This window comes from Chiloscyllium punctatum, chromosome 24 (genome assembly GCF_047496795.1).
Source record: "Chiloscyllium punctatum isolate Juve2018m chromosome 24, sChiPun1.3, whole genome shotgun sequence".
Taxonomy (NCBI): domain Eukaryota; kingdom Metazoa; phylum Chordata; class Chondrichthyes; order Orectolobiformes; family Hemiscylliidae; genus Chiloscyllium; species Chiloscyllium punctatum.
The window spans coordinates 64,838,336-64,864,273 of NC_092762.1; the positions used below are offsets into that span (position 1 = coordinate 64,838,336).

The 25,938-nt window shown below is 38.6% G+C and overlaps 1 protein-coding gene across 4 annotated transcripts in view; it reads left to right on the plus strand.

Moving 5' to 3' along the window:
- nfic (nuclear factor I/C) overlaps positions 1-25,938 on the plus strand; it is a 792,066-nt gene that overhangs the window by 346,402 nt on the left and 419,726 nt on the right. For all 4 annotated transcript variants that reach the window (XM_072594043.1, XM_072594046.1, XM_072594045.1 and 1 more), the window contains exon 2: positions 8,236-8,767. In XM_072594043.1, the coding sequence (XP_072450144.1) occupies positions 8,236-8,767 (532 nt within the window). The remainder of the gene's footprint in view (positions 1-8,235; positions 8,768-25,938) is intronic.

Sequence of the window (25,938 nt, forward strand, 5' to 3'; positions counted from 1 at the left end):
TGGTTGAAAACTGGCATCTTTGATGCTGAGGATCTCAAGAGGAAATCAAGCATCCACTTTGCACCCTTGGTTGAAGATGCTGCAAATGCTTCAGCCTTGTCTTTTGTGTTATTTGTGGAGCCTCTAGCTCTTGTATAATTGTCGACCACCATTCATGATTGGATGTGGCAAGTCAGCAAGAGTTTAGATCTGACCTGTTGGTTATGGAATTGCTTAGCCCTTTCTGCATGCAAGTATTCCTGTCTTGTAGCTTCATTAGGTGGACACTTCATTTGTAGGTATGCCTGGTGCTGTTCATGGCATCCCCCCCCTGCACTCACCATTGAGCCAACTGTGATCATGCTGCTCCTTTAACAAGGTTATGTTGTCCGTTTTTTCAGAGGGGTCATAAAGGCAGAAGTTCCAATATGGAAAAAGCTTTTAAGTGTTTTTTTTAAAACACTTGTACAATGAAAGGGGAGCAGCCAGTTCTCCCAATTCAGGGTTTAGTTTGGTTTTAGCAAGCTGTTTTGTTTGCAGCTTCTGGTCAAGTCTAACCTGGGATCTTTTCTCTCTCTCTCTCTCTCTCTCTCTCTCTCTCTCTCTCTCTCTCTCTCTCTCTCTCTCTCTCTCTCTCTCTCTGACAGCTCTCCTGTAACAATCTGTGTTTGAATTTATCTTTTCTTTGCCAACAGGATGTCTATGGGGATGTAGCAAGTATTTGGAACAGCATCATAAATTTGCAATAGAGTCAATTGGGTTTTCAGATAGGTTAAGTTATTCTAAATTCAGTTTTCTTTTGTTCATGTTTCATTCAATAGTCTGTAAATGAATTCTGTCTTGTTTAAAACTGAGTGGATGGGCCAGCTGCATCACTCCTGGAATATCCACTGTACACCTGCTTACATCAAGTAGAAAAGTTAGGGTCTGGGCTGGCGTTTTGAAATGTTTTGAGGGAATCTGGCCTGGTCCATAACATAGTTGATCTCTCGGCTTGATGGTAATGGTATAGTGAGGGATATGTGAGGCTGTGTAGTCGCAGATTGTGATTGAATACAATTCTGTGGTTGTTGATGGCCTACAGCATCTTCTGGATGCCCAGTTTTGAGTTGCTAGATCTGTTTGCAGTCTGACCCATTTAACACAGAGATCGTGCAAAGCCAAATGAAGAAGGCTACCCTGACTGGGAAGATAGGACTTTGTTCCACAAAGACTGTGCAGGAGTCATTCTTACCATGGTACCCCAGATGGAAACATCTATCATAGATTGGTAAAAGCAAAGTCAAGCAGTTCTTTTTTTCCCCTCCACTCCTTTAATTCTGGCAGCAAACCCAATCCAGGAGCTGTGTCCTTTAGGACTGAGCCAGGTCAGTCATTAGTGGTGCACTGAGCCATTCTTGGTGACAGATATTGATGTTTCTTACTCAGAGTACATACTGTCTCCACCCTGATCCAAGTTGTGTTCAGCTTGGAGGAATCTTAGGTGTGGGGGGTATGGTGGTGATCAGCTGGAGGTTTCCTTGCCTATGTTTGACCTGATGTCATGTGGTCCAGAGTCAATGTTGAGGACTCCCTGGGCATCGTCTTCCTGAGTGTAAACCACTGTATTGTCACCTCAGGTGCTGTGCTTCTGGTGGGATATGGTATACCCAGGGATGCTGATTGTAATGTTTGCTACATTGTGTGTAATGTATGATAAGTGTCATGCTGATGCTTTATGTGTTTGTATGACTGCTCTCCCAATTTTGGAAACACTCCCTAAATGTTGGTAAGGAAGACTTTACAGGGTCAACAGGCTTGTGTGTGTGTCATTGTCTATTTCAGTGCTTAAGTCAGTGTCAGATGAGCTAACCAGTTTATTTCTTTCATTCGTATTTTGTAGCAGTTTGATACAACTGAGTGGCTTTTTAGGCACATCAGAGACAGTTGAGTCAAATACATTGTTGTAAGTCTGCTGTCATTGTATATAGTCCAGACTAGATAAAGAATGGTAGATTTCCTTCCCTAAATGACATAAGTGAACCAGATGGGTTTTTATGATAGTCAACAATTAGTAACAGGATCACCATTAGGCCAGCTTCTTTATTTCCAGATTTTATTGAATGTACGTTTTACTATCTGCCATGGTGCAATTCAAATTCATGTCCCCAGAGCATTGGCTTAGGGTTCAGGATTACTATCCCAGTGATATTACCACTACACTACCTCCTCTCCAGCGATTGTGTTTTGTATAGTACTAGAAATGCTTGAGAATAAGCAATCTTCAGCACTTTACTAAATTATGGATCATTTATTCAACTATCAATACATTAAGAAACTGAGTGGCAAGCTTGTTTTTTTAATCTGTTATTGGAGTGCATGTAGGTGGGAACAGTCTATCTGCCTGGACAATTCTACAGACCTCCACAGACTATAATTAGCTCAGATGTTTGGTGTGAGTCTGATTATAGGACTCGATCTTTCTATTGCCCAAATGACTTTTTTTTGTATCAGATTCTATTTTTAGTGAGACCTGTACAAACTCATCATGACAGCATTGCTCCTCATTCATTACTGCTCTGTAATTAACCATGATGGTGTGTGAAAACAATTAGGTCCTGGGTAAACTTTAGGACAATGTTAAACTTTCAGGTTGGGAAACTTGCCATCCAATTTAAACAAAGGAATGACACCAGGAATGCTGAGAAACATTATCTTTGACTATGGTTGCTGTTCTGTGGGAAGAGCTCAAATCAGCAGATTACAAGTTGACAATGCAGTTTTATGTACTGAAGCTCCACCCACACTGTGCTGATAATTGTGGCTACAGTGTAGAGAGGCCTCATTGCTGTTCAACAAGATACGAATATAGGAATGTGCATGTATTTATATACTGTATATTCAATACATGGTTACACTGAAATAGACTCTTAGACTTTTTTCATGGAGAACCCATCCTGCTTTTATTGGTGTCCTGTTTGATAATCATCCCATCATTAATTCATTTAACTGTAACCAGTTTAGGTGGAAAACACTTACTAAAGGTCCTTTTAATTGTGTGATAGTTACATGATGACAGTGACTGACTGACAGTCATTCTTCTGTATTAGTATTGAATTCCGAGCTGTCTGAAAGAGACTTAGAGGAGTTGGTGTGAGGTGGCAATTTCCACACTCAGTCTTTGTGTAGTGCACCTTGTAATTGAGGTCAGCTTGATGGGAGTAATTGGAAACAAAGGAGGCTAGAACGCCACTCCCCAACTCCAACTCCTGTTGTAAAGGGAAGGAGCTGAAAACAATGTGGATTAAAATAAAAAGATCCAACAACATTGTAGTTTCAAAACAAGGAAGCAGATCACCAAACTAATAGCCTTGAGAGAAAGATAGCCTCAAAGAGAATGTGGGTTTGGTCCGCTATTCAGTTGGGAAAAATTCCTTTGTTGATCTTATATTCTGTGTTCACCATCATGAGTGCTGAATGCAGTTTTGATTTCTTCACCTATTGTACAGATGATCACAATTCTAACAGATATAGATATGTATTTTCAGCCTTCACAGGAAACAGTTAAGCCATGGCAGCTGTAAGATGCAATCCAATTGTGTAGAGCCTTTGATATCAGTGTTATTTTGCAAGATGCTAAATGTATATTTTGTACATGAAAGGGGCAATGACATTAATGCACGTAGGAGGACGCAGTAGAAGTTTGCACCACAGTAAATGTGACATACATTGTTGCGTAGACTCACTGTGAACTCAGCATTCTGAAATTGCCTTAGAATTTTGAAATCGAGCTGGCGAAGATGCTGAACTTCTTCAAGCACCAGCTCCTGTGAGTATTGGATTTCGATCTGTGGCACAGAAAATCAGGGAAATTCCACGCTGTAATTTTGGCTGGCTCACATTGTGAAGAGTTAAGAAAGAAACAGCAGCAGCAACAGCATTTTTGTGATTATTTAGGTCAAGATTATAGTATTGCTGCTGATCAGAATAGTAGCTCTGGAATGCAACTGTCAAGGCTGTGGTCCCATCTTACATTTGCTTCCTGCCCTTTGTTATGAACTCATCAACATTGGAGCTTAGTGTGTGTAAACCTAAATAGTCCTGCTCCTCAGATTACTCATTTTTAATACGAGAAGAGAATGGACCAAAGTACCATTGATTCAAAATATCAAAAGATTGAAAAATGCATTTGTAGTGCATACTTCTCAAAATCTACCTTTGCATGGTTTACAGCAGAGGCTGTGTGAAATAATCTTTTCGAGGTAGTTTCTGACCCCTGCTTTAGTGGAAACTAGGTTCAGATCACAGAGCCAAATTGTCAGTTTTATTTCCACTTTCATGTTATGAAACATGTTTCTCATTGACACTAATGAACAGTTTAGCTGCATCTTCATTAGGAACACGTGAATTAGGAGCAAGAGTAGGCCACTTGATCTTTTAGGCCTCCTCAGCCATGCAGTAAGATCATGGCTGACCTGATTTCTCCACAACTTTGCCAATCAATGATTATCGTTCATCCATTTGCTTATCAAGAACCTATTTACTTCTATCTTAAAAAATGTAAATACTCTGCTTCCACCATTTTTGGGGGGAAACGAGTTCCAAAGAATTTTCTAAATGGGTGACCCCTTTCCCATTAGTTAACTAATGTTTTATCCATGTCAATATGTTTCCCCTTGTATCATGAACTCTTATTTTCTGATATGACCTTTGAAATGGCACTTTATGGAATGCCTTCTGGAAATCTCAGTATGGTACATCCACTGGTTCTCTTTTATCCACATCATATATTACTTCACAAAATCATGTTGATTCTCTAAATGCCCTCCAATAAAGTGTTTAAAAAAGCTTTCAAATGCTTCCCTACAGCAAATGTTAAATTAAATGGACTCTAGTTTTCAGCTTTTTGCCTGCGTCCCTTTTTGAATAATGGTAGTATCTGTAGGGAGAGAAACAGAGTTAATGTTTCACGACCAGTATGGCTCTTCTTCAGACCTGTTCCTCTCGCTACAGTTGCTGTTGGACCTGCTGAGTTGCTCCAGCACTTAATGTTTTTATTTCCCGTTATTTCTTCAGTTACTCCATCCAGCCACATGCTACTTTTTGGTGACCCTAACATCACTTCTGCAAATTACTTCTTGCCTTTATCATGTCTCAACCCCACCCAATCTACTTCTATGTCCTGATTTCCTGAACTTGCATCACCTTTCTCTATTGTACCAATATCATAATTAATTAACATAACCACATTTTTACCTTTTCCTAGCTTTCTGTCCTTCCTACACATCCCTACCTTTCAATATTCAGGTCCAAATCTATATAATTATGTAGACCTCCATCCTGGCCATATTGTATTATTAATTTCTGTTTGTGGTATTGGTTCATTTATTTTGTTTATGAATGCTACATACATTCAGAAGCAGAGTCTTACATTTTCCCCTTTATTATATAATTAATATTATTAAATTTAACTACTACCGTGCAGGCACAATGTTTAAGCTATTAATATGAGAAACGATAAGACTGTTACAGTGCCCCTATTTTATATCAATAGTGTACCTTTAAGTGTTGATCATAATTTGTAAATCTGGTCATTGTTATTGACAAAAATGCATAATCCAGAACTGTTTGGAGCATAAAATGCTGTGTAAAATATTGGATTTTACTATAATTTACCTTCTATCATCAACAAATATAGCCAGTGTTTAAACATTGGCCAGAGGAATTTTCTAATTGAGAATTAAAAAGGGTGAATGGCATATGTTTCTGACATTCTGACAATGACAATATCCAGAGTTGCCTAATTGGCAGTAAATTGGTTTGAGAGGCCTGATGGTCAAGAGAATAATTATATAAAGCAGTGTTTTTTGTGTGTTTTCATAGATAATCTAGTATCCCTGTCATGTGGGTGTAGTTTGGATTGACTAAAATTGTACATATCTCTATACATTGTTGAATTATGCCTCGCAGTCTTTCTTCAATGGTTCCCCAGTCCTTTGGCAAGTTTGTAAACTTCTTCAATTGTACAACTCTCCAGAAACCTGTATTGCTCTAGAGACTTGGTGTAACTCCAGTCCTTCATCTCCCCCACTGTTGGTGGCGATGCATTCAGCAATCTAGGTCCAAAGACCTTAAAAAAGGTCTTCATGGATGTTAACTGTCTAAAAGGTTACAGTTGGGTAATGCAATAGGACCATATCTTCACTGCCATCTGAATTCTGAAAATGTATACATCAGTAGAACTTCTGTTTTTTTGTTCATTATGAGTAAAATTACTCTCAGATTTTTGTATGCTGGGAAATACTGTAGTTTAGTTGAGAAGTCATCGCACAGGGCTGATGGTGCATTGCATTTTAAGAAGTGGTTTGAATAAATGTTGACATGACACCTTTGGCCTCTCAGTGACCAAGAAATTTATTGCATATCAGTTTTAAACTTCTCAGTCAATTTTAGTCTTTTTCAAAGTACTAAGGCAGAATTTAATTCCATTTCCTTTGGCAAGTCAGGTGCTAGGAATATATTTGGGAGAGTGCGTGGCCCCTACTACTTTCCTGCCTCTCCCCCAGTTAGACCTGGAGTGGGAAGGCTCATGGGCATGCTTCCTGCCCATTGCCCAATGATGCCCTTAAATTAACAATCACTGTCCACTTAACAACATAATTGCAATTCGGGTGGGTGAGCCACTGTGTGGATGTCTGTAAAGAAAATTCTTTTGAAGTTGCTAGCCTGCTTTGGGGGAGAATGGTGGTTGGGGGAGTGAGGATACAGTAGATTTTCACAATCAAGGGGCACTTAATTTCTGTTTGAGAAACCTGGCATCAGAAAGGCAGGGTAACCCATGCTGCTAACCCTCATGCGTAGCCTTCCCGATCTCGCCATGTTTTCATCTCCTCCTGTTATGACCCACCTTTACCTTGCTCCTGCAGTGATCCTGTGTATTACAGGTAGCGACTATTGCCTTCAAATGTTTCTGCAAAGCAATGAAGAGCTGTTGGCATACGATTGATCGGAATATCTCATCGAGGGGGCTGTCTGTCTCCAGGGATTTTTACATCTTGAACAGATCCTCTGCTGCTCACTTAAGAGCAATTAACAATTAACGTGGCAAATGTGATGTACAGAGCTCTTGTTGGCTCTGAAGTCAGAGGTCAAAACTCCCTTGCCTATGTTAAATTCTTCCCGAGTTGTCCGACTCCCCCTTTCACTAATACTGAAAAACTGCACAGTGCTTAGTTATCCGCATGTGCACCAAACTGTACTTTCTTATTAAAACACTGCGTGAAGATTGTAGTTTATTTGCATCACTCCAGATCATTCAACCTGTTAAAAATATAACTGAATCATACTAATGAAATATCTGTATTGTTTAATATGCATTTACAGTCTGTGTCTTAAGTAACAAGACTCTTATTTTATAGGTAAAATTCTTTTATTATAAGAGGACTGTAGAGTCAGCAGTTTTTGAAAATTCATTCAGGGAATGTAGGCCTTGCTGGCTGTGACATTGTTTAATTCTCAACCATAATTGTCCTCGCAACAGTGGTGGTGATCTGCTGCCTAATGAACTACTGCAATCCATTTGCTGTTGGTGTGGCAGTTCCAGGATTTTGACCCAGTGACAGTGAAGGAACAATGATATATTTCCAAGTTAGGATGGTGTGTGGCTTGGAGAGGAATGTGTAAATGGTAGTGTTCCCACATTTCTACTGCCCTTGTCCTTCTACATGGTAGAGTTCATGGGTTTCGAAGATGTTGTTGAAAAAGTGTTGATGAAATTTTGTAAATGGAACACACGCTGTTACAGTGGTGCAGGAGAATGTGGGAATGTGTTTCCAAATCTGGTGTGTTCTATCTATTCTATTAATCAACAATTTTGAAAGTGACAGAAACTAGACATTAGGAAAATGGTCAGATGTCCCTATAAATTAGAATTTCTATTTCTGAAAGAGATCAAAGCTGATTAAAGTTCATCCTACATATTGCTTTTACATTCAGATGTAAAGTTGGCTAAAGATTTGTTTAATAAGAAAACATGATGTCTTTATAACTGGAATCATTACAAAAGAATGCGTCAGAAAGTCTCTTACTTAAAATTGAAATATTGCCTGAAAATATACTTGTAAAATATGTGTAACGTGTAACAGCCTATTGCTGTTATAACTGACAAATATCTGGGAGACCTGGGAACGTTATTGTTATAATGTAAGTTCATAAAATATGAGAAAGAGGCCCAGATGTATTAATCACTACTTCTGATACTGTGTTATCTCTTATCAGGATGAATTTCATCCATTCATCGAGGCGCTTCTTCCACATGTTCGTGCGTTTGCTTACACGTGGTTCAACCTACAAGCCCGGAAACGAAAGTACTTTAAGAAGCATGAAAAGCGGATGACAAAGGACGAAGAGAGAGCAGTGAAAGATGAGTTACTGAGTGAGAAAGCAGAGGTAAAACAGAAGTGGGCATCGAGACTGCTTGCCAAACTGCGCAAGGACATCCGTCCTGAGTATCGTGAGGATTTCGTGCTGACCATCACAGGGAAGAAGCCTCCATGTTGTGTTCTCTCCAATCCGGACCAGAAAGGCAAAATAAGACGCATCGATTGTTTACGGCAAGCAGATAAAGTTTGGAGGTTGGATCTAGTGATGGTGATCCTGTTTAAAGGGATACCTTTGGAAAGTACTGATGGAGAACGTCTGGTGAAGTCCCAACAGTGTAATAACCCCATGCTGTGTGTGCAGCCCCATCACATAAGTGTTTCAGTTAAGGAACTTGATTTATACTTGGCATACTTTGTGCAAGAAAGAGGTAAGTGACATCATGGTCACCTGTTTAACTTGTGCCTTTTACCCTCTATCGCACCACTGTACCTGTGAATGTTTGCAATGTTTCTTTCTGTAAAAGTTATGCTTTTTCAAAAGTTGATTACCAACATGATATTGTTCTCAGCCTGTGGGACTGCAAAGGCATAAATAATAGGCAAACTGAAACTGACAAGGATACATTGCCAAGTTTTAGTGATGTCATTCATCTGGAAGCGCATTATCTGAATCTGTGAAGAGCCTGATGGAGAAATGCTTAATTTTAATAACAAAATATTATCTTGGGTATTACATTTTCAATTCTACAAGTCAGTTAATTAAAACTATTTTAATCCAAGCTCAGCAATATATCTTCAATCTGTCGAAGTTGTTTGAGTAATTTTTCAAAATCTGATTAACAAACAATATTATGAGAACAAATGAAGATCATACTTAACAGATTCTTATAACTTGAAGAATTATACAGTCATTAAACTAGGTATGCTGTCAAAATAGTCTACTAGATTCCAAATGCTCTATGAAACCATATGTGCTACATAATTAATACATAATGCTACATAATACATGTGCTACATAATTACACTCTAATATAAAAGTTTTACCGATATAAGTAAACTAAGATGTAACATACAGGTTAACATGTATCTCTTCACTATTTTAGCCAAAGTGTTAACCAATTTAAAATAGTTGGTCAATGTCTACTATGGTAGAGATTTATTAAATTTTCTAATATTGACGGCGATAATTCACAGCATGATGATTTTAATGGCTTTATCTAGTATTGAAACATAAAGTTTGATTTTCTTAATGTGTAAGTTAAGATTTGCTTTCCTGGAACTTCATGTTCCTGTGCAATCAGCCCCCTCGATTCCTGCGGGACTGACTTAACTGGATGTAAATAAAAGCTTCTCAGTTCTGCAAGTGAAGTACATTTCTAGTTCAGAGGTTAAAGAGACAATATTCATTTTGTTCATGTATGAGCTTATCAAAAGCCCCATTTACACTGCGAGGTTACTTTCCATTCTGATCTGAGTTGGAAAGGACACCTCCTTGCTTGCATATGCTTTTGGACGAATCAAAATCATACACTGTTGCTATCATACTGCTAGTCCAATATATTTTCTATAGCAATACTGAGGACACTAAGTCTAGCAAGACTTGAATAAGAGTATTCTTACTCAGATTGCAGTGCATGAATTCTGTGCTGGATCACCATATAAAATAGGAAAGATCGTAATATTCCTGTGCCTATCCCAGCACAGTATTATTTTACGCCTCTTCATTGGAAAGAAAATGGATACTGTGATTTCATATTGTAAGGGATTAAAAAGTATTATCAATTGTTCTTAAAGAATTTTTAAGTTGAGGTGTGGCACCAGTAGAAATTCGCAAGTCTCACTAGCAATGGCTCACATTTCAGGTCATTTACTCGCAACAAGCTGTTCCCTCAGCCTATCTTGTGCAAGGATTTGTCTGTATTTGCTTCTGGATTGTTTAAAGATCCATAAACAGTAGACAACAGTGTAACAAAAAATACACATGTTGATTATAAATGGACCTCCGTATAGGTGAATGAGTTTTGCAATTCAGTAGCAAGATAGTTTATTCTTTTATAAGATGCTTGGCATAATTTGTTATAGTTGTAACATATGCTGTATAACCTTGATAATTTTACATTTTAAGTAATTATTTACTCGTGTGTGAAAATTTTAGAGGTCTAAAATAGTAGTTTAAGTATCTGTTATAAGGGCGAAATAACACTCCACTTTTTTAAAAAGAGATTTGTAGATTGACAAGATGGAAAAGGTATTATTACAGCGATGGGCAGAGGGCATGTGTACTCAGGCCAATCCATTTTTTATCAGTTTGGATAAAAAAAGAAAGGAGATGGAGACATTTCAAAATGGGAAGGCATTGTAATGGTCCAGGAAATGACAGAAGTATTATTTCCTTCCATCTTTTAAGCACCTAATGGCACATGGTAGTCTATTGAATCCACTGTTTTTGAATCCAGCAGCTCAGATTCTGGGATATTTTTGTAATGACACCCTTTGACAAGATGTTAATAGCTTGATGGAGGAAACAGCTTGTGTTATGATGAGAATACTGTGACTCCATGCCCTTTCTGTCACAAGTACTCACGAGAGGTCCGCCACGTATTTAGAGGCTGAAGCATTGGTCTCCCGCCTGCTGGAGTCGGGAAAGGGAGTCGATGCTTCAGTCCCTTTTGCTCAGAATGTCAGTTCGGTATTCAGCAATCAAAACTCTCATCTCCATTTGCTAATGCTGTCTGGAGTTGGGCACAAACCCAATGTTTCCAGTGACAGGGATGTGACCACTAAACCACTGCTCATTTCTGAACATAACACTTATGGGTGAATTAATATTAAAAACAATTGTTATGACAAAACTTTATAGGAGCAGAAACTAGAAACCATTTTGAATGATAATTTGCATAATACGTCAACTGTGAATCATAATTGGGGAAGCTCCTGGACTCCAAAAGTTGTTTTGCAAAATCTTATTACTAATTTCTGTTACCTTGAATTTAAAACAGCACAAAACAAACTATACAAGGAGAATTGATCTATTTTTAAGTCTTCATAATTGAAGAGGTTAGTTCTTGGTGTGTGATTAAAAGGTCATTTCAATAGTGATGATGTCATTGAACTGGATCAAAGAGGAGTCTGTACTCCTACACCGTGTTTCAGGAAATCAGTTCTCTTAGTCCCTTCAGCACATACAGGGTACAGTAGAAATGCTGATATATTTCATCAATTTCTGTGGCATTTTGGAAAATATTTGATTTTAAAGCAAGGTCAGCAACATTTTCTCCTTTCAGTACTATTGTAATGATATTGTAACATTGGCTAGTAAGTGGCAATCAATCAATATATATTTTAATAACATTACTGGAGTTTCCCTTCAACGGATTGCCACTGACAATACTTCACCATCAATATGCTTTAGCTGTCATTGTGCAACTTTACTGGTGTTTTGTCAAAGGTTTCAGAATGTCTTTATCGACAGTCCTCTGGCTTCATGCTCAAAATTAGTGACCAATTTGCAGTGTGCAAAGCCACAAGAAGAGCAGCAGAGTTAAAGTGTTAGGTGCTCTGTTACTGAGCATCCTGCCCTCAGCATCTTTATCTAAATGAAAATCAGAAGTCTTTCCTTGGACAGTTTTTTTACCGCCCTCTATTTCAGTTTTACTGTGAAACGATGAGTAAACTAACTAAAAGATACACATCAGTGTTAGGCTTAGTTTGGATTAGTCATTTATGTTAAACATTTTCTAGTTTTTCATCATGCTGACCTGTATAGACAGGCCTTCTTTCTGCCCACTAATGAATGATTGACACAAGCTGTTCTATACTCATCGCGTCTTCTGTAACTCAGCCATTTTTTTCACACTGCTACCACTGCTGTTGCATCAGATCAAATTATGATGGCTGCAGAATTTATGATACTGTCAAAGTACCAGAACTTGCATTTTCAAATATATTAAGATCAATACATTATTCAACCTGAATCTTAAGTGTCCATTAAGGATAACAACCCCAAACCAGAAATCTTGTTGTTGTATTTGTTTGTAGATTAGTTTCAAGAAAACAAAAATCAATTAAATTGACGCTAAGGGATGTCATTCAGAGTTTAAAATGATATGTTCAAAACAAGGTAGTGAGTCTTGTTATTGGCATGCTTTATCCCATATGCTACACAGAGGTAGGAAGGAAATAAGCAGAATGTTAACAAATGATATACAGCTTGATTTGAGACACAGTTTTCTAAAAAACTTACAATAAAATATATATCTTTGAAAAACCTTTAATGTCAAGACAGTATTTATGTTTCAAAAACATCAGTTATTTGCGATTTTTGGAGAAAATTTGTAGCTGAGGTGGTGGATCAGGTTGTAAATTTGCTCACTGAACTGGTAGATTTGTTCTCATTTTGGCACCATGCTAGGTAACATCATCAGTGAACATCCGATGAAGTGTTCGTGTTCTGACCCGCTTGCTATTTATCTGTCTCAGTTTGTTGTGTTGGGTGATATAGTTTCCAGTTTTGTTTCTGAGAGGTTAGTAAATGGGGTCCAAATCAATATGTTTGTTAATGGAGTTCCGGTTTGAATGCCAGATCTCTAGGAATTCCTTTTGTTTAGCCTGTCCCAGGATGGATGTGTTGTCTCAGTAAAACTGGTGTCCCTCTTTGTCTGTGTGTATGGATACTAGTGATAGTTGGTCATATCTTTTGGTGGCTAGTTGGTGCTCATGTATCCCAGTGGCTAGTTTCCTGCCTGTTTGTCCAATGTAGTGTTTGTTTCAGTCTTTGCAGAGTATTTTGTATCTGATGTTCCCTTAAATTTAAAGACCTCATACCAATAAACATATACAAAAAACCCAGCAAGGACTGCAACAAACATTACATTGGACAGACAGGCAGGAAACTAGCCACCAGGGTACATGAACACCAACTAGCCACCAAAAGACATGACCAGATATCACTGGTATCCATACGCACAGATGAAGAGGGATACCAGTTCGGCTGAGACAATACATCCATCCTGGTACAGGCTAAACAAAGACACACATGGGAATTCCTAGAGGCCTGATATTCAAACTGCAACTCCATTAACAAACATCTTGATTTGGATCCCATTTACCAACCTTGCAGAAGCAGAACTGGAAGTGATATCACCCACCACCACAGATAAGTAGCAAGCGGGTCAGAACACTAATGCTTCCTCGGAGGCTCACTGATGATATTACCTTGCATGGTGACGAAAGATCTGGGAACAAATCTACTAGTTCAGCAAGCAAACTTACAACCTGATCCACAATCTGAGCTACAAATCTTCGCCAAAAATTGCAAACAGATAAATAGCAAGCAGGTGAGAACACTAACGCTTCATTGAAGGCTCACTGATGATGTTAACTAGCATAGTGATGAAACATCTGAGAACAAATCTACCAGCTCAGCGAGCAAATTTACAACCTGGATATCAGTTATCTTGACATTAAGGTGGCTATACCTTCACACTAAGTTTATATTGTTAGGGTCAGTTTTTGTTGTCTGACTCTTGTCTACGTTAGCCAGGTGATTCAGTGATGGCAAAACTTTTAAAATCAGGTGAGTTTATTCCTCACAATTAAAAGTTTAATTGTTTTAAATAGCCTGACCTTGCAGATGATGTACAATCCACATTAGCAGTTATCTAGTTGTAGTCATCTCCACACTGGACTTTACATGCACTAACACAATGTTTAGACCCATCTTGGCAGGTGGAATATGAAAGCATGGCTTTCCAATTTGACGTCATGAAACAACTAAAATACTTATTTGTAATATACAATTTACAAGAGTAAGGACACAAGGGATTAATTTTATCCTCTTTAGATGTCTGACCCCACAGAACTTGACATACAGTCTTCAGTTTCAACTACAAAATTCTAAAGACAATATCATGTCTTCACCCAGCAAATATTTTGATTATTGAGATCCTTTTTAGTAGTTTGATGAGACACAAAAGAAAATACATTGATTTTTCTGATATTTGTTTGCAAAGAAATATTTCTCACTTTCATTTAAAACAGTCTAAAATAAATTCATTATTGTGAATTAATGTATTTCTCTTAACTCTACAGAATAAAAAATCACCTTCAGAGAAACTTTTATTTTATACAATAGTCAAAATGGGGGAAATATGGCTGTCCCAGTTCGGAGGGGTACTTTTATGGCAATAGTTGTAATTTTGAAACTTCTTTTCAATAATTTCAAAGCCATAGTTAATTTTGTAAATTTCCTTTTGTGTGTGACTGGGTCTCCATTGAAATGAAATTGCAAATATTACCGGCACGTTCCAACATGCCATGTACAGGATGATAGTTAATCTCTAGACTGAGGAATGCTTCAAGAGGAGTTAAATTGCATTGGCAAATTAAACTTTCTTTTTGCTGGAGCAAATGATTGGATACAATCCTAGAAAAAGAAGTGTTAATCTGCACCTGCAGTTCCTCAAAGCAAGTAAAATATTTTGACTTGGGCAAATATGTATTATCTGGCAGGTTCTGGAGTTGAGCATACATTTCAGTTTTATTCTAATCTTGAATTCCCTCACTCTTTCCTTTTTAATACTTTGTTTGCAGGATCAGCTAATTTTCCTGCAACCTCCCACAGCTTGGAAATGAGGATAGCCTTGTCTCTGGAATCCACAGTGCTTGCAGAGTGGCCAGCCAACTATGTCAGTTTTAACTTCTCCACTATAAGATCCTGCCATAAGCTTTCACTCTACTAGATTTGGTGAGAGCTGACACAACTCATTCACAACTCACACAATGGATTTGAGTGACAGACTATCCTGGGACTTGATCCTGCAGCTGTAGATAGATACCGCTGAACTGCTGGAATCAACCAAAAGCTTGCCAGGCACCTTAGATCTAATTTTAGCCATCATGCTCCTTGCTATTAAGCAACCGATGTTGGATAGGAAGGCTTAGTTGTCAGATCTGCGTTGCTGTTGCCCCCTTTTGCTAAGCAGAGGTTTTCTTTGTGGGGTAACAGAGCTGACCCTTATCTCTTCCTTCCAAATGACATCACAAAGTTCCTAAATACTATACTTGATAGTTGATGTGTGAAATTTGTGCAAGTAAATGATTGCACTTGGCAAATTGAGGCAATTCAATAAAATATTCAAACAGACAAATATAAGATTTGTGTAGATGGTTCAGACTTAACATGGAGCTTCTAAGTTGCTAGGGTGAGCTGGGATAGGAAAGTCTAATCAGTGTTCAGTTTAAAAACAGAACATGAATGTGTTGGCAGAGATATAATGTTGAGGCAAGAATACGTTTACAAAACATATATATTTAATTGGCACCAAGGACTGAGCAACACTCCAAAAGCTGAAATGTTACAAATGTGGTGCCTGTTTAAAAAAAACTTTGGAGTTAGCTTTAAAGTTAAGTGTTCACACTTATGGACTTGATTTCAAATGAGTTAAATTATATTTGCTATTTTTATGTCAAGTACAACATACATTGTTAAGGTAAGTGTCAGCATAAGATTTCTAAAACATAGGAATTTTGAGCTTTGGAAACCATCTGGGAAAGTTGAAGAGACAATTTTTCAGCAGAATGCAAATCTTGAACGTATTCAGTTTTCACAACCTGAGACCAGAGGCGCAAATCTGGAGAACTCGATCACTTTTTTAAAAGAAGTATTTAGTTTAAATACATGTTGGCTCATTTTTTTTGCTGTAGCAGAGCATTTAATGTTCTGCTGATAGTTTGTCTTATCCGTGAATGTTTTGGTTTTTAAATATTTCGTATGGCAAGTTGCTGCAAGTGTGAGCTATCATGAAAAAACAGGGCTAACTCAGCTCAGAGCGCACAAGATAAAGGGTTGTACATCTCCTTAACCAATTGAATTGAAGAAGTAAGAAATAAACAGTGTAAGACTGGGAAATAATTTGTAAATTAAAGTTGGTGAATTCAATGCTAAATGTGATAAAAAAGAGAAAATAAAAAATTTGGTTGGGAGAAAAGCAAAAGGAAAAACAAAGATGATAAAAATCTCAAACAAAAATTAAAACCTGAGAGAATGACACTCCACATCTGTAAATGTTTTTTTTGCCAGTGTTTGACTGGCAGTAACTAAAAGTTATTACATCATTAAAAGTGTACTTCAAGTGAGATGGATGCAATGTAACTTTGTGGCATGAGTTCAGTTCCCATCGACTACTCAAACATCATAGTGCACATCAGTAATGAGGTCGACAGTAAAGTGTTGTTTCCATGTAGCAGTGTAACTTGGGCAGCAATTTTTGTGTATTCAAGTTTACCCATGCATCTGCCCTTTGGCTGAATTTGTTGTCACATTTGACCATAAATAATGATGAGCACCATTAGCTTTAATGGTATTCTGGCAGTAAATTCTGGACCATTGATTTCTTTTTAGACAAATCAAGGTAAATTATAACTTACTTAACAGAGAGTTGCTTGAATGATGTCATTGATGTAGAAGCTAAAAGAAAATCCAAGTACTGGATACATTGGATATCCAATGGTATGTTGGATACAAAGAGGTGTTAGTCAAGTTGTTTATTTGTGATATTTGATTATGTCGCTTAATGCATTGACAGAATATTCTCACATTTAATGGCTTTCACTTGAACTGTACTCAAGAGACAGTAACAGTTGAAATGAATTCCTGTCATTTGTTTAAGTTTCTGCACTGGGTTGATGCTCGACAATGTTTTAAGTTACTTAAGCTCCATGCAGCCATTCATTTTGAGGGCTCTTCATCTAGGAGTCCACTCAGCTTATTTTGGATTTATAAAATTGACAAGTACTGAAGATTGTTAAACACAAAATCACATGGCTTTGCGACAGTTAAATGGCAGGAGCAGCTGCTGGCTTTGCATCAGGTACTGCATGTACTAGATCAGGTTACTGATTCAGAACATATCGATCATGTTTCAGACGTATTGATGTGTCTAGTCAGAAGTAACTTTCAGATCCTGAGAACAGGGAACTGTGGGATTGTAAGAACCCGTTTGGCCTCAGAAGCAGTTCGTGCCAGTAGAAAATAAAATAAGATACCAATTACCTGTAAATCGTATTTTAATTTGCAACTTTTTTAACGGATTTAATAAAAAATGTGGAATACCATGCAATTCTGATTCCTACTCGTTTGCTTTATTAAATTCATACTAGTAGACTTTAGAAACGTTTAGGAGAAGGGAGAATGGAGAGTATTCTTATCATTCCTTATTTTAACAATTAAACCATCATTATAAAATGTTGCACTTGCGTCTTTGGTTTTGTGAACAGCAGCTTTTTGCATTTAAACACTTTAATGTCGGAAAGTTTGCCATGTGGAAATTTAATCAAAATATGATATCAGCAAGTTAAGGAACTATTACAGCAAGTGACTAAAATGTTTGATTTAAAGGAGGAAAAACAAGTAGAAAGGTGGCGATGTTTAGGGAGGGATTTCCAGAGCTTAGGGAGCCAGTAACTGAAGGCACAGCTATCTGTGGTAGAGCAGTTCAAATTGGAAATGCTCAGGAGGCAAGAATTGGAGGAATGCAAATATCTGAATGAATATAGAGTTGGAGGAAGTTACAGAGGTTGGCAGGGTGAGGACATGGAAAGACTCGAGAGAGAAGATGAGACTTTTAAAATTGCGGAGTGGCTTAACTGAGTACCATTAGAGGACAAATAGGAAAAAGGAATATTATATGAGTTTGGACGTGGATTATAGAGTTTTGGATGATCTTCAGTTTGTGGAAGATGGAAGGTTGTCAGAGTGCAATAAAATGGTCACATTGAGAGATAACAGTGTCATGGATGAGGGTTTGAGCAGCTCATGAACTGAGGCAGCCTTGACTATGGTGGTTGAAAGCTCAGTTCAGCGTTAAATATAACAGCAAAGTTGAAAACCATCTGGTTCAGGAACGGACAGTTGCCTGGATGGGGGTTGGGATCGATTGCTGGAAATCAGATTTTGTGGTTGGGACCAGAGTCAATGTCTTTGGCCTCCTCAGTATTCAGTTGAAGGAAAGTTTTGCACATCCAGTACTTGGTTTTGGAGAAGCAGAGTGAGAACTTAAGCCAGTGAAGGGACCAAGAGAGGTGGTTATGAGATAGAGCTGGGTGTCATCAGTATACATCTGGGACCTCACATATTTTTAGGTCAAGCTGTAGCAAAGGACAGACCTTCAAAGGCTATCAGAAGTCACTCTGTGGGCTGTGCAGGATTGAAAGAGAAGTCAATACAGTTATTCCTTGGCTATGACTGGATAGCTTAGAATAGAGTATAGACTGGAATTTCACCATTAAAATCTCATCCAATCAGACAGGAGATTTGGAACAGAACAGGGTTAGTATTTGAGTAGTGTAAACTCACTTGAGGGCCAAGGCAATCTCATTATTTTCCTTGTAATTGAATAGGGCTGGGATGAGAAAAAGAAAGACTTAATATAGATGTATTTGAAATATTTCTCTTCCAAGATGATTTTAAATTTGAGAGATTAGTCTTGTATTTGTGAAACTGATTTGTCAAACATATACACTTCGTTAGAAATACTGCTTGTAGTATTTCAAAATATGCAGGATCTTAATGTTTTTCAGTAGATTCCTGAAGGTTTTATTGGACTGTGGTAATATTTGAACATATAATTATAGTTTGTGGTGCCAGTGGATAAAGGAGTATGGAGCAGGTTGAGTATAGGGGTCAGTATTAATTAAATATTAAGTCTGATAACTGCTTTTAGACTCTAATAGTATTGTGACATAAAAGTACCTGCAGCCAGTGTTCTATTTGATGCAAGATCCTGATTGTGTAATGTACTGTGAATAAATTAAGTAACCCTGAACTAGAATGCCTCAGAGTTAACTTGGGTAGCAACAGGTGTTGATGTATCAGTTAACCAAACAGCAGTGCATATATGCAGTTTGATCCATTCAGCTGGCTTTGAACCCTAATATTAGCACCCAGTTGAAGTAAATAATTTGGGATTGCCCTTTCTAGGTGACAAATTTGATACGTATATCCCGCAGGTTATTACTTTTTATTTGGTCGCTTTGACCCTGTTTTGAAATTGGTAGTATCTGTTGCCTGTCCCCAGGGACTCACAGAGAAGCATGCATCTGAACCTTCATGATTGAGTACCTATCCCATCTCATAGTGGCATGTAGCTGTTGTTGTTTTGCATGCCATTGACCTAGTGTTTTAAACACCTACATGCTATTCAGTCTTTGTATCTAATATTGACCTAGCCAGCTGCCATTAACATCATCTATGATTAGTTTGCTGAGACAAAAGCAATATTGTATACAATTATGCTCCAGTAAATGTAATGGGAGACCTTAATGGTAGAAGTTAAAAGTCACACAACACCAGGTTATATTCCAACAGGTTTATTCGGAAGTATTAGCTTTCGGAACACTGCTCCTTTGTCAGGTAGCTAGTGGGGCAGGATCCTAAGACACAGAATATATAGTACCTTGATGTTCGGAGCTTATTTGGCAGAAGATAGTGAGGACAGGGGACTTCTATGAAGCCTGCAAATGCAAGTAATCCAGCTTAATTAAGCGGAAGCCAAAATTTCAGTTTCCCAATCGTGGGTTAAAATGCAAAGATTAAGACCGGAATCTTATAGGGCCTTCACAAATGTGGGTAATGGTGAGAAATATGAGGGTGTCACGTCAGAAGTTCAGTGAGGCTTATCTCAATGCCAGGAGCAACTAGCTGCCTTTTGCAAATAAGCTCCAGACATTAAGGTGAGATCTTTGCAAGATACGGGCAAAAGCCTTATTAAGGGGATTATTGTAAATTGCCGGCCTCATTAATTGCAGATCTTGCCTCACTAAAATGCATCTTTCTATCCAGTCATACCCTGTGAGGAAAGTAGATGCCAAGAATTCCTGACACGAAAGTCTTAGCAGGTCCCCAGTGGATCAGTTCACTGCTTGGTCTTCCAGATTGCCCTCTTGAACACTGGCAGCAAGGTGTCATTGCACATCCCAGAGCACCTGCCATACTTACTCTCTATCCACCTGCCAACCTCTCATGACCCTCCTGGCACCTCTTCGATCTACATACAGGAGTCTCCTGCACTTTAAAGCTGCACTTTGGAACAGACCAGCAACTACCTTGGAAGTTTTACTGCAAAAGACTCTTCCTGCGCACAACTCACAGATTGGACCAGGCTGCATCTTAGTCCTGCTCACTTGCTCTGTTAGCATTCATGCACCTTGAGCCTACTTGGATGCTCAGCAAGAAGTTGAGGTGTCCTAAGTGAGTGAATGGGCAGCACAGAGGGCCATTCAAGACTAGGAGGTTGGAGAGGGAATGAGAGCAAGTGAGGGAAGATGTTGCATGTTGTGGTGAGCAGGGTAGATAATGAGACTTGGTGCAAGGTGGGTAAAGTAGCCAAATGGCATGAGTGTCAGGCAGGAGAGGGAAAAGATGGTGATATTTACCCAGGCAGAGCAATGAAGGTTATTGATTTTCTTCCTTCTTTGATAGGAATTCTGCTCGACAATGACTGCAATGATGCCTGGCAACCTTGGATAAGGTTGGTAGGTTCTGATAGTGTTTACCCTTTTAGTGGTCTTGGGGGAAGACATCATCCCTTCTCTGCACCAACCCATCCACATATAGCCCTTGGTACATGTCTGCAGAATGGGGCACCTATTGCCCCATATCTGCCAGGAGCCTAGCAGGGCAACTCCAGACATTGCTAGTCCAGATGCACTAAAATGGTGTAGAGTATTCTGGGATGCCTGTTGCAATGTCAAGTTCTTTTGGGCATGGTGAGTTGGTGAATCAGCCCAGCATTGGATTGAGGTGTGCCATAGTGGTAGTTAATGAAGCAGGTTTTCGACACCTGAAATTAGGTCAATGGTACACAAGAATCACATGGCATCACATTCAAATTTCTTTAAAGAATGGAATCTAGCAATTAACTTAGTGCAGTTTTGTCTGAAGTCAGTAGTTCTCTTTGTTAGACTCTGCAGCGCAAAAGAGGGGAGCAAGAGGATAGCAGTTTGCAAAGAAGAGCAGAACCAGCAAGGATAAGGCAGGGATAAGATGGAGGCATGGTTGGGGCCATTTGAGCAGTGGAAGATGCATTGAAGATGTGGTTGGGGCATGGAGGAATGAAATGGGAGAGGCCTAGCATCATGGTTGTGATGGGGTTGGAGGGTTGTGGATTGCAGTGGGAGATTGAAGGATTACAAATAGAAGTGTAAAGAGATGCTGGGCAGATCAAGGGGACACGATGGTAAAAAGAGGAGGGTGGAAGATGACTGCTCTTATCGCACACATAGGAAATATGTTTTGTAAAGACACTAAAAGCACATATGCATGTTTGAAGTAGAAGAAATCTAGTGTAGGTTGGTTGTGCACAATGAAAGAAGATGAAAGTCTCACTGCTGCTCATCAGTTCTGTGACAATACTATGGCTTTAAGAGGTGGTATTTGTCCTCGTTTTTATGAAGAACGGTTGAGACAGAGGTACCGAGCAGTCTCCTCCAAAGCCAATAAAGCAAACAACTTGTGAGGCTTTGTTTTTTTTAAGATGGAACAATAGAAGCAGTCTGCATGGCGGGATCAAGCTCCCACAGATACAGGGTTTTTTGTTCTAACTTTCTTGGGTCATGAAGCTGGATGTGAAAGTTCTTATTCCTCTCTCTGTGACAACTAAAAGCTGAGGTTCTCTTCCTGCTGCTAGAATTACGTGTGAAACAATCTATTTTGCTGAATTTGCCTTTGCCAAGGGTGTGTTTATGGGATATTACTATATTGGAACAGTTAATTAATATGTATATATTACTTTGTTAAGCATTTCAATGGTGTAACAGTTAAACCAGTTCTTTTATTTTTATTTTGTCTGTATTTTAACTGTACTGTAAAACTAAAGTATGTTTTGTTTAAAGTCAAATAGTTTGATCAATTAAATTGCATTTGGAATGCAGCACTTTACACTTACCTTTAAAATAAGAAAATGCTATGGTCTAGACCAGAGGTGGGGAGCCAGCGGCCTTTTAGGCCATTGTGTGTGGCCTTTTGAATGAATCCAAATTTTGCAGAACAAATCTTTTATTTTTTATTAATATGTTTTTTTTGTCCTTTTATTATTTTTATTTTAATCTTAAAATGAATGTATTTAAAATGCCCGAGAGTAAAAGAAAATTCACCGTAATAATCTTCACAGACTGACTGCCACAATTAAAAATTGGTAAGTCATAAGGGCTATTTCGACACCTACTATGCTCATGATTTAGTTATAATGCAACTCTAGAATGTACGTTATCTTCCCCGCCTGACTGGCACCGCTACCGCCCGAGGCTGGTTGGCGAGAGCCTGTGGGTATTCAGTACGCCAGTATTTATCAATTTATGACAACTGTGCACGTGGCTTTCCACTTGAAGTGAAATTTGAGAATAGTTACACAGTCTAACCGTATCAACATTTATATAATTGAAGTTTCTTGGATGTGGCCTTATTAGATTACAACTAATATAATGCGGCCTTCCAACATGAAAAGTTCCCCATCTCTGGTCTAGACGAACTTCTTAATATATCTTGAGGGTGAGTTTGATGTGGTCCATAAAATGTTCTATGTGTAAAACCCATGGATATGCATGTTCTCATTTCACTTGTTGTTATTGATGGGATACATAGGTGTCTCATGTACCCAATATTCCTACATCATGGGAGACAGTGAAATGAAACAAACAATTGGAGGTTATAATGCCAGCGGTAGGCAGCACCAGAGAGGCAGCTAGTCAGGAGGCAGCCATTGTAAAAGCTGGGTACTAACACTTGCAGTGAAATTGTGGGCATGGTACAGACCTCCCTGTTTGTCCAGGACACTCTTTCACGGCCTGTCCATTGCATTGTCAACTAATAGAAGATGCCACAAAGAAAATGTTTTTCACCATATGGCTGCAAGTGTTTCCTATGCCTGCGGCCTATACTTAAATTTTAATTAGAGTTGCATTGGGACCAGCAATAAGGAAGGTCGTCAGAATGCCAAACATTTCTGGATTTGCTGTCATGAAAGGCAGGACACAAATAATATATTACCATGCTAGAGCGTCATTTGAAGTAGAAATTGAAGAGGCAAGGTCCTAATCAAGCATAAAATGTACTCAACATTTAATATACAGTAATGATTACTGGATTGGCAGGACATTTGCTGCTGCCAACCATTAAAGATCATTTAAGAGCACAATTTGGATCTATTAAGCCTATTTTAACAATATACTCCTTTATCACATATTAATGCCACTTTCTTGGCCAATTAGATCAATTAATCATTGTAATCTACCTGTGACATCAAACTGACCGCATACAATGTTGAGTAGTCCAGTTCCCATGTTTGCCTACACAGGAAAACACAGCAGTGAACAAACTGAAAATAAGCTCATTTATTCAATACATGGAGTTCGTTTTGACATGTATTTTCAATTCTTACAATTGGACTCCAGCTCTAACAATTGGACTCCAATTCAAGGGGAGCTTAAGAGTTCAGTCCATGATCAATACCTCTTTGTTGTTTATTTATTGTCAAAGTTTGAAATCCTTTGATCATTTTATCACAGAATCACATTAGAAATGTGTTTCAAAAGCATGGTTAGTATTTAAAGAAACGATGCATTAGGTGGCACCTTGGATACTAGCTTTGAAGTTTATTATAGACTGCAAATATTAAGCAAAACACCTCGCATCCATTGTTTCAGAGTGTTTCTGAACTTTTTCTGACTGAACAGCCAGGAAGAAAGCAGAATGTCAGAAACCTAAACACCAGTTGAGCCTTGTCAATAGAGAAGTTGGTGAAGCAGAAAGACCCTGGAAAAAGGCAGGCTTAAAAATTAGATTGCAAGGAATTCTCTGTTTGAGTCACGCAAGATGACTGATATAGCACAACAAAGCATGCTCATTATATTTCTGTTATTATGTGGAGGTTAGTTCTACTCTTTGAACAAAGTGAATCCGATCGTACGTACTGCTTTGTGCTTTCACTTTATTGTTTATAAAGGCAGCTTAATGATTCAAATCAGATCTTGCTCTATCTAATGTCAACTCAGATTCTCAGCGCAAAAAAAGCATGCAAATCTGATCCAGGTCACAAGGGCGAATTAATTATTGCATGAATGACCTTTGTACAAGTGGATGTGGGGTGATGTGAGTCTGTTGCTGTAAACGTGAGACTATTAGATCATTTAAAAGAGTAACTAAATCTTGACCCTAAGAAGGAAATTCTAGCACCTTCTCCTTGAGTCTGCTTTTTTTTTATGCATCTGTTTTAGTGGTGAGATTTACTTTGGCAGTTCTTCCTCCTGGAAAGAATACTCCTTGGTAGTAGCGAAGGTCCTTCTTCCATCTATCTCATGAAATAGCACCTTCTTGGTTGCATCCATTCTTGTGCTTGAACTTTCCAAAACCAATTAAAGTTGGAGTTTTCTCCCAAAATAGTTTCCCCAGAACTACAATACTTCTCCCTAAATCACTGTTGTCATGCTCAGGAACTCCAATCAGATGCATAGGGTTGAAAAAAAAACAGCCACATTGTGAAATTGATTACCCAGACAGGAAGCAGCATTAACAATGTGTAATGTCAAGACAATGCCCTGATGTGCACTGATTAATGTTGCCCAAAAGAGAAATTTACCCTCTACAGGCAAACTAGTAAAAGAGAAGCTCAGGACTCATGTAATAATGTAGTTTGTGCAAGAACTGTATCAAACCTAGATAAATATGCTGGATTGTAAAACCAAAAAGTTTGGACTCACTCAAAATGTAGTTAGATGCAGTGATGAGAGGAATTAAGTTTAGTTTGGGTAGGGATGAATGACTTCCAACATCTACATTTGCTCTTAAGTTGAAGAGATTCTGTGCAAATCCTTGGCTGAATTTAATAGCTACCATGGTGGCCTGGTCCTCCGGGCAGAAAGTAGGAAGCAACCTTACTGCAGCTGTTCTCTGAACCGCCCACCGATTAAAAACAAAATACAGCAAATGTTGAAAATCTGAAATAAAAACTGAAAGTGCTGGAGAAACACAGCAGGTCTGACAGTATCTGTGGGGAGAGGAAAACAGGGTCAGCGTTTTCAGTTCAGTGTGACTTTTTTAAACATGGAAACCCTAATGGGATTAAGTGTCATTGTTGGTGGGACATCTGTGCCTTTTAAGGGAGAAGATTTAACCTCAAGAGCTAAAGGCCAGTTAGAGGGCCAGCTGCTCATCTGTCCCAGCAATGCACTGGAGAAAGAGTGTACTGCTGGTACTGAAGCAACTCCAAAACCCTGCAGTGGGATAGCCTCCCCATTTGGCAAAGCCCCCCCCCCCTCCCAAGCCACCAAAAACATACCACCAGGAATGAATTGAGTTAAGGCCCTCACTGGCCTCCAAGTGCGAAGGGAATCCTCAGCTTTGCTAGTCCCTGACTTGATTTGAACAGTTAAGAAAGAAATGAGAACACAGTGTACTGCCTTCCCTCTTGATTCTGCAACCAACCCAAAATCTGACTCCCTCTGGGTGGATGGGGAGGGGGTGCGATAAGCAGTTAGAAATTAAATTCAGTCCTGCAGGTGTTTCATTTTCACATCAAATACCAATTATGATTTGCTGAAGTTGTAA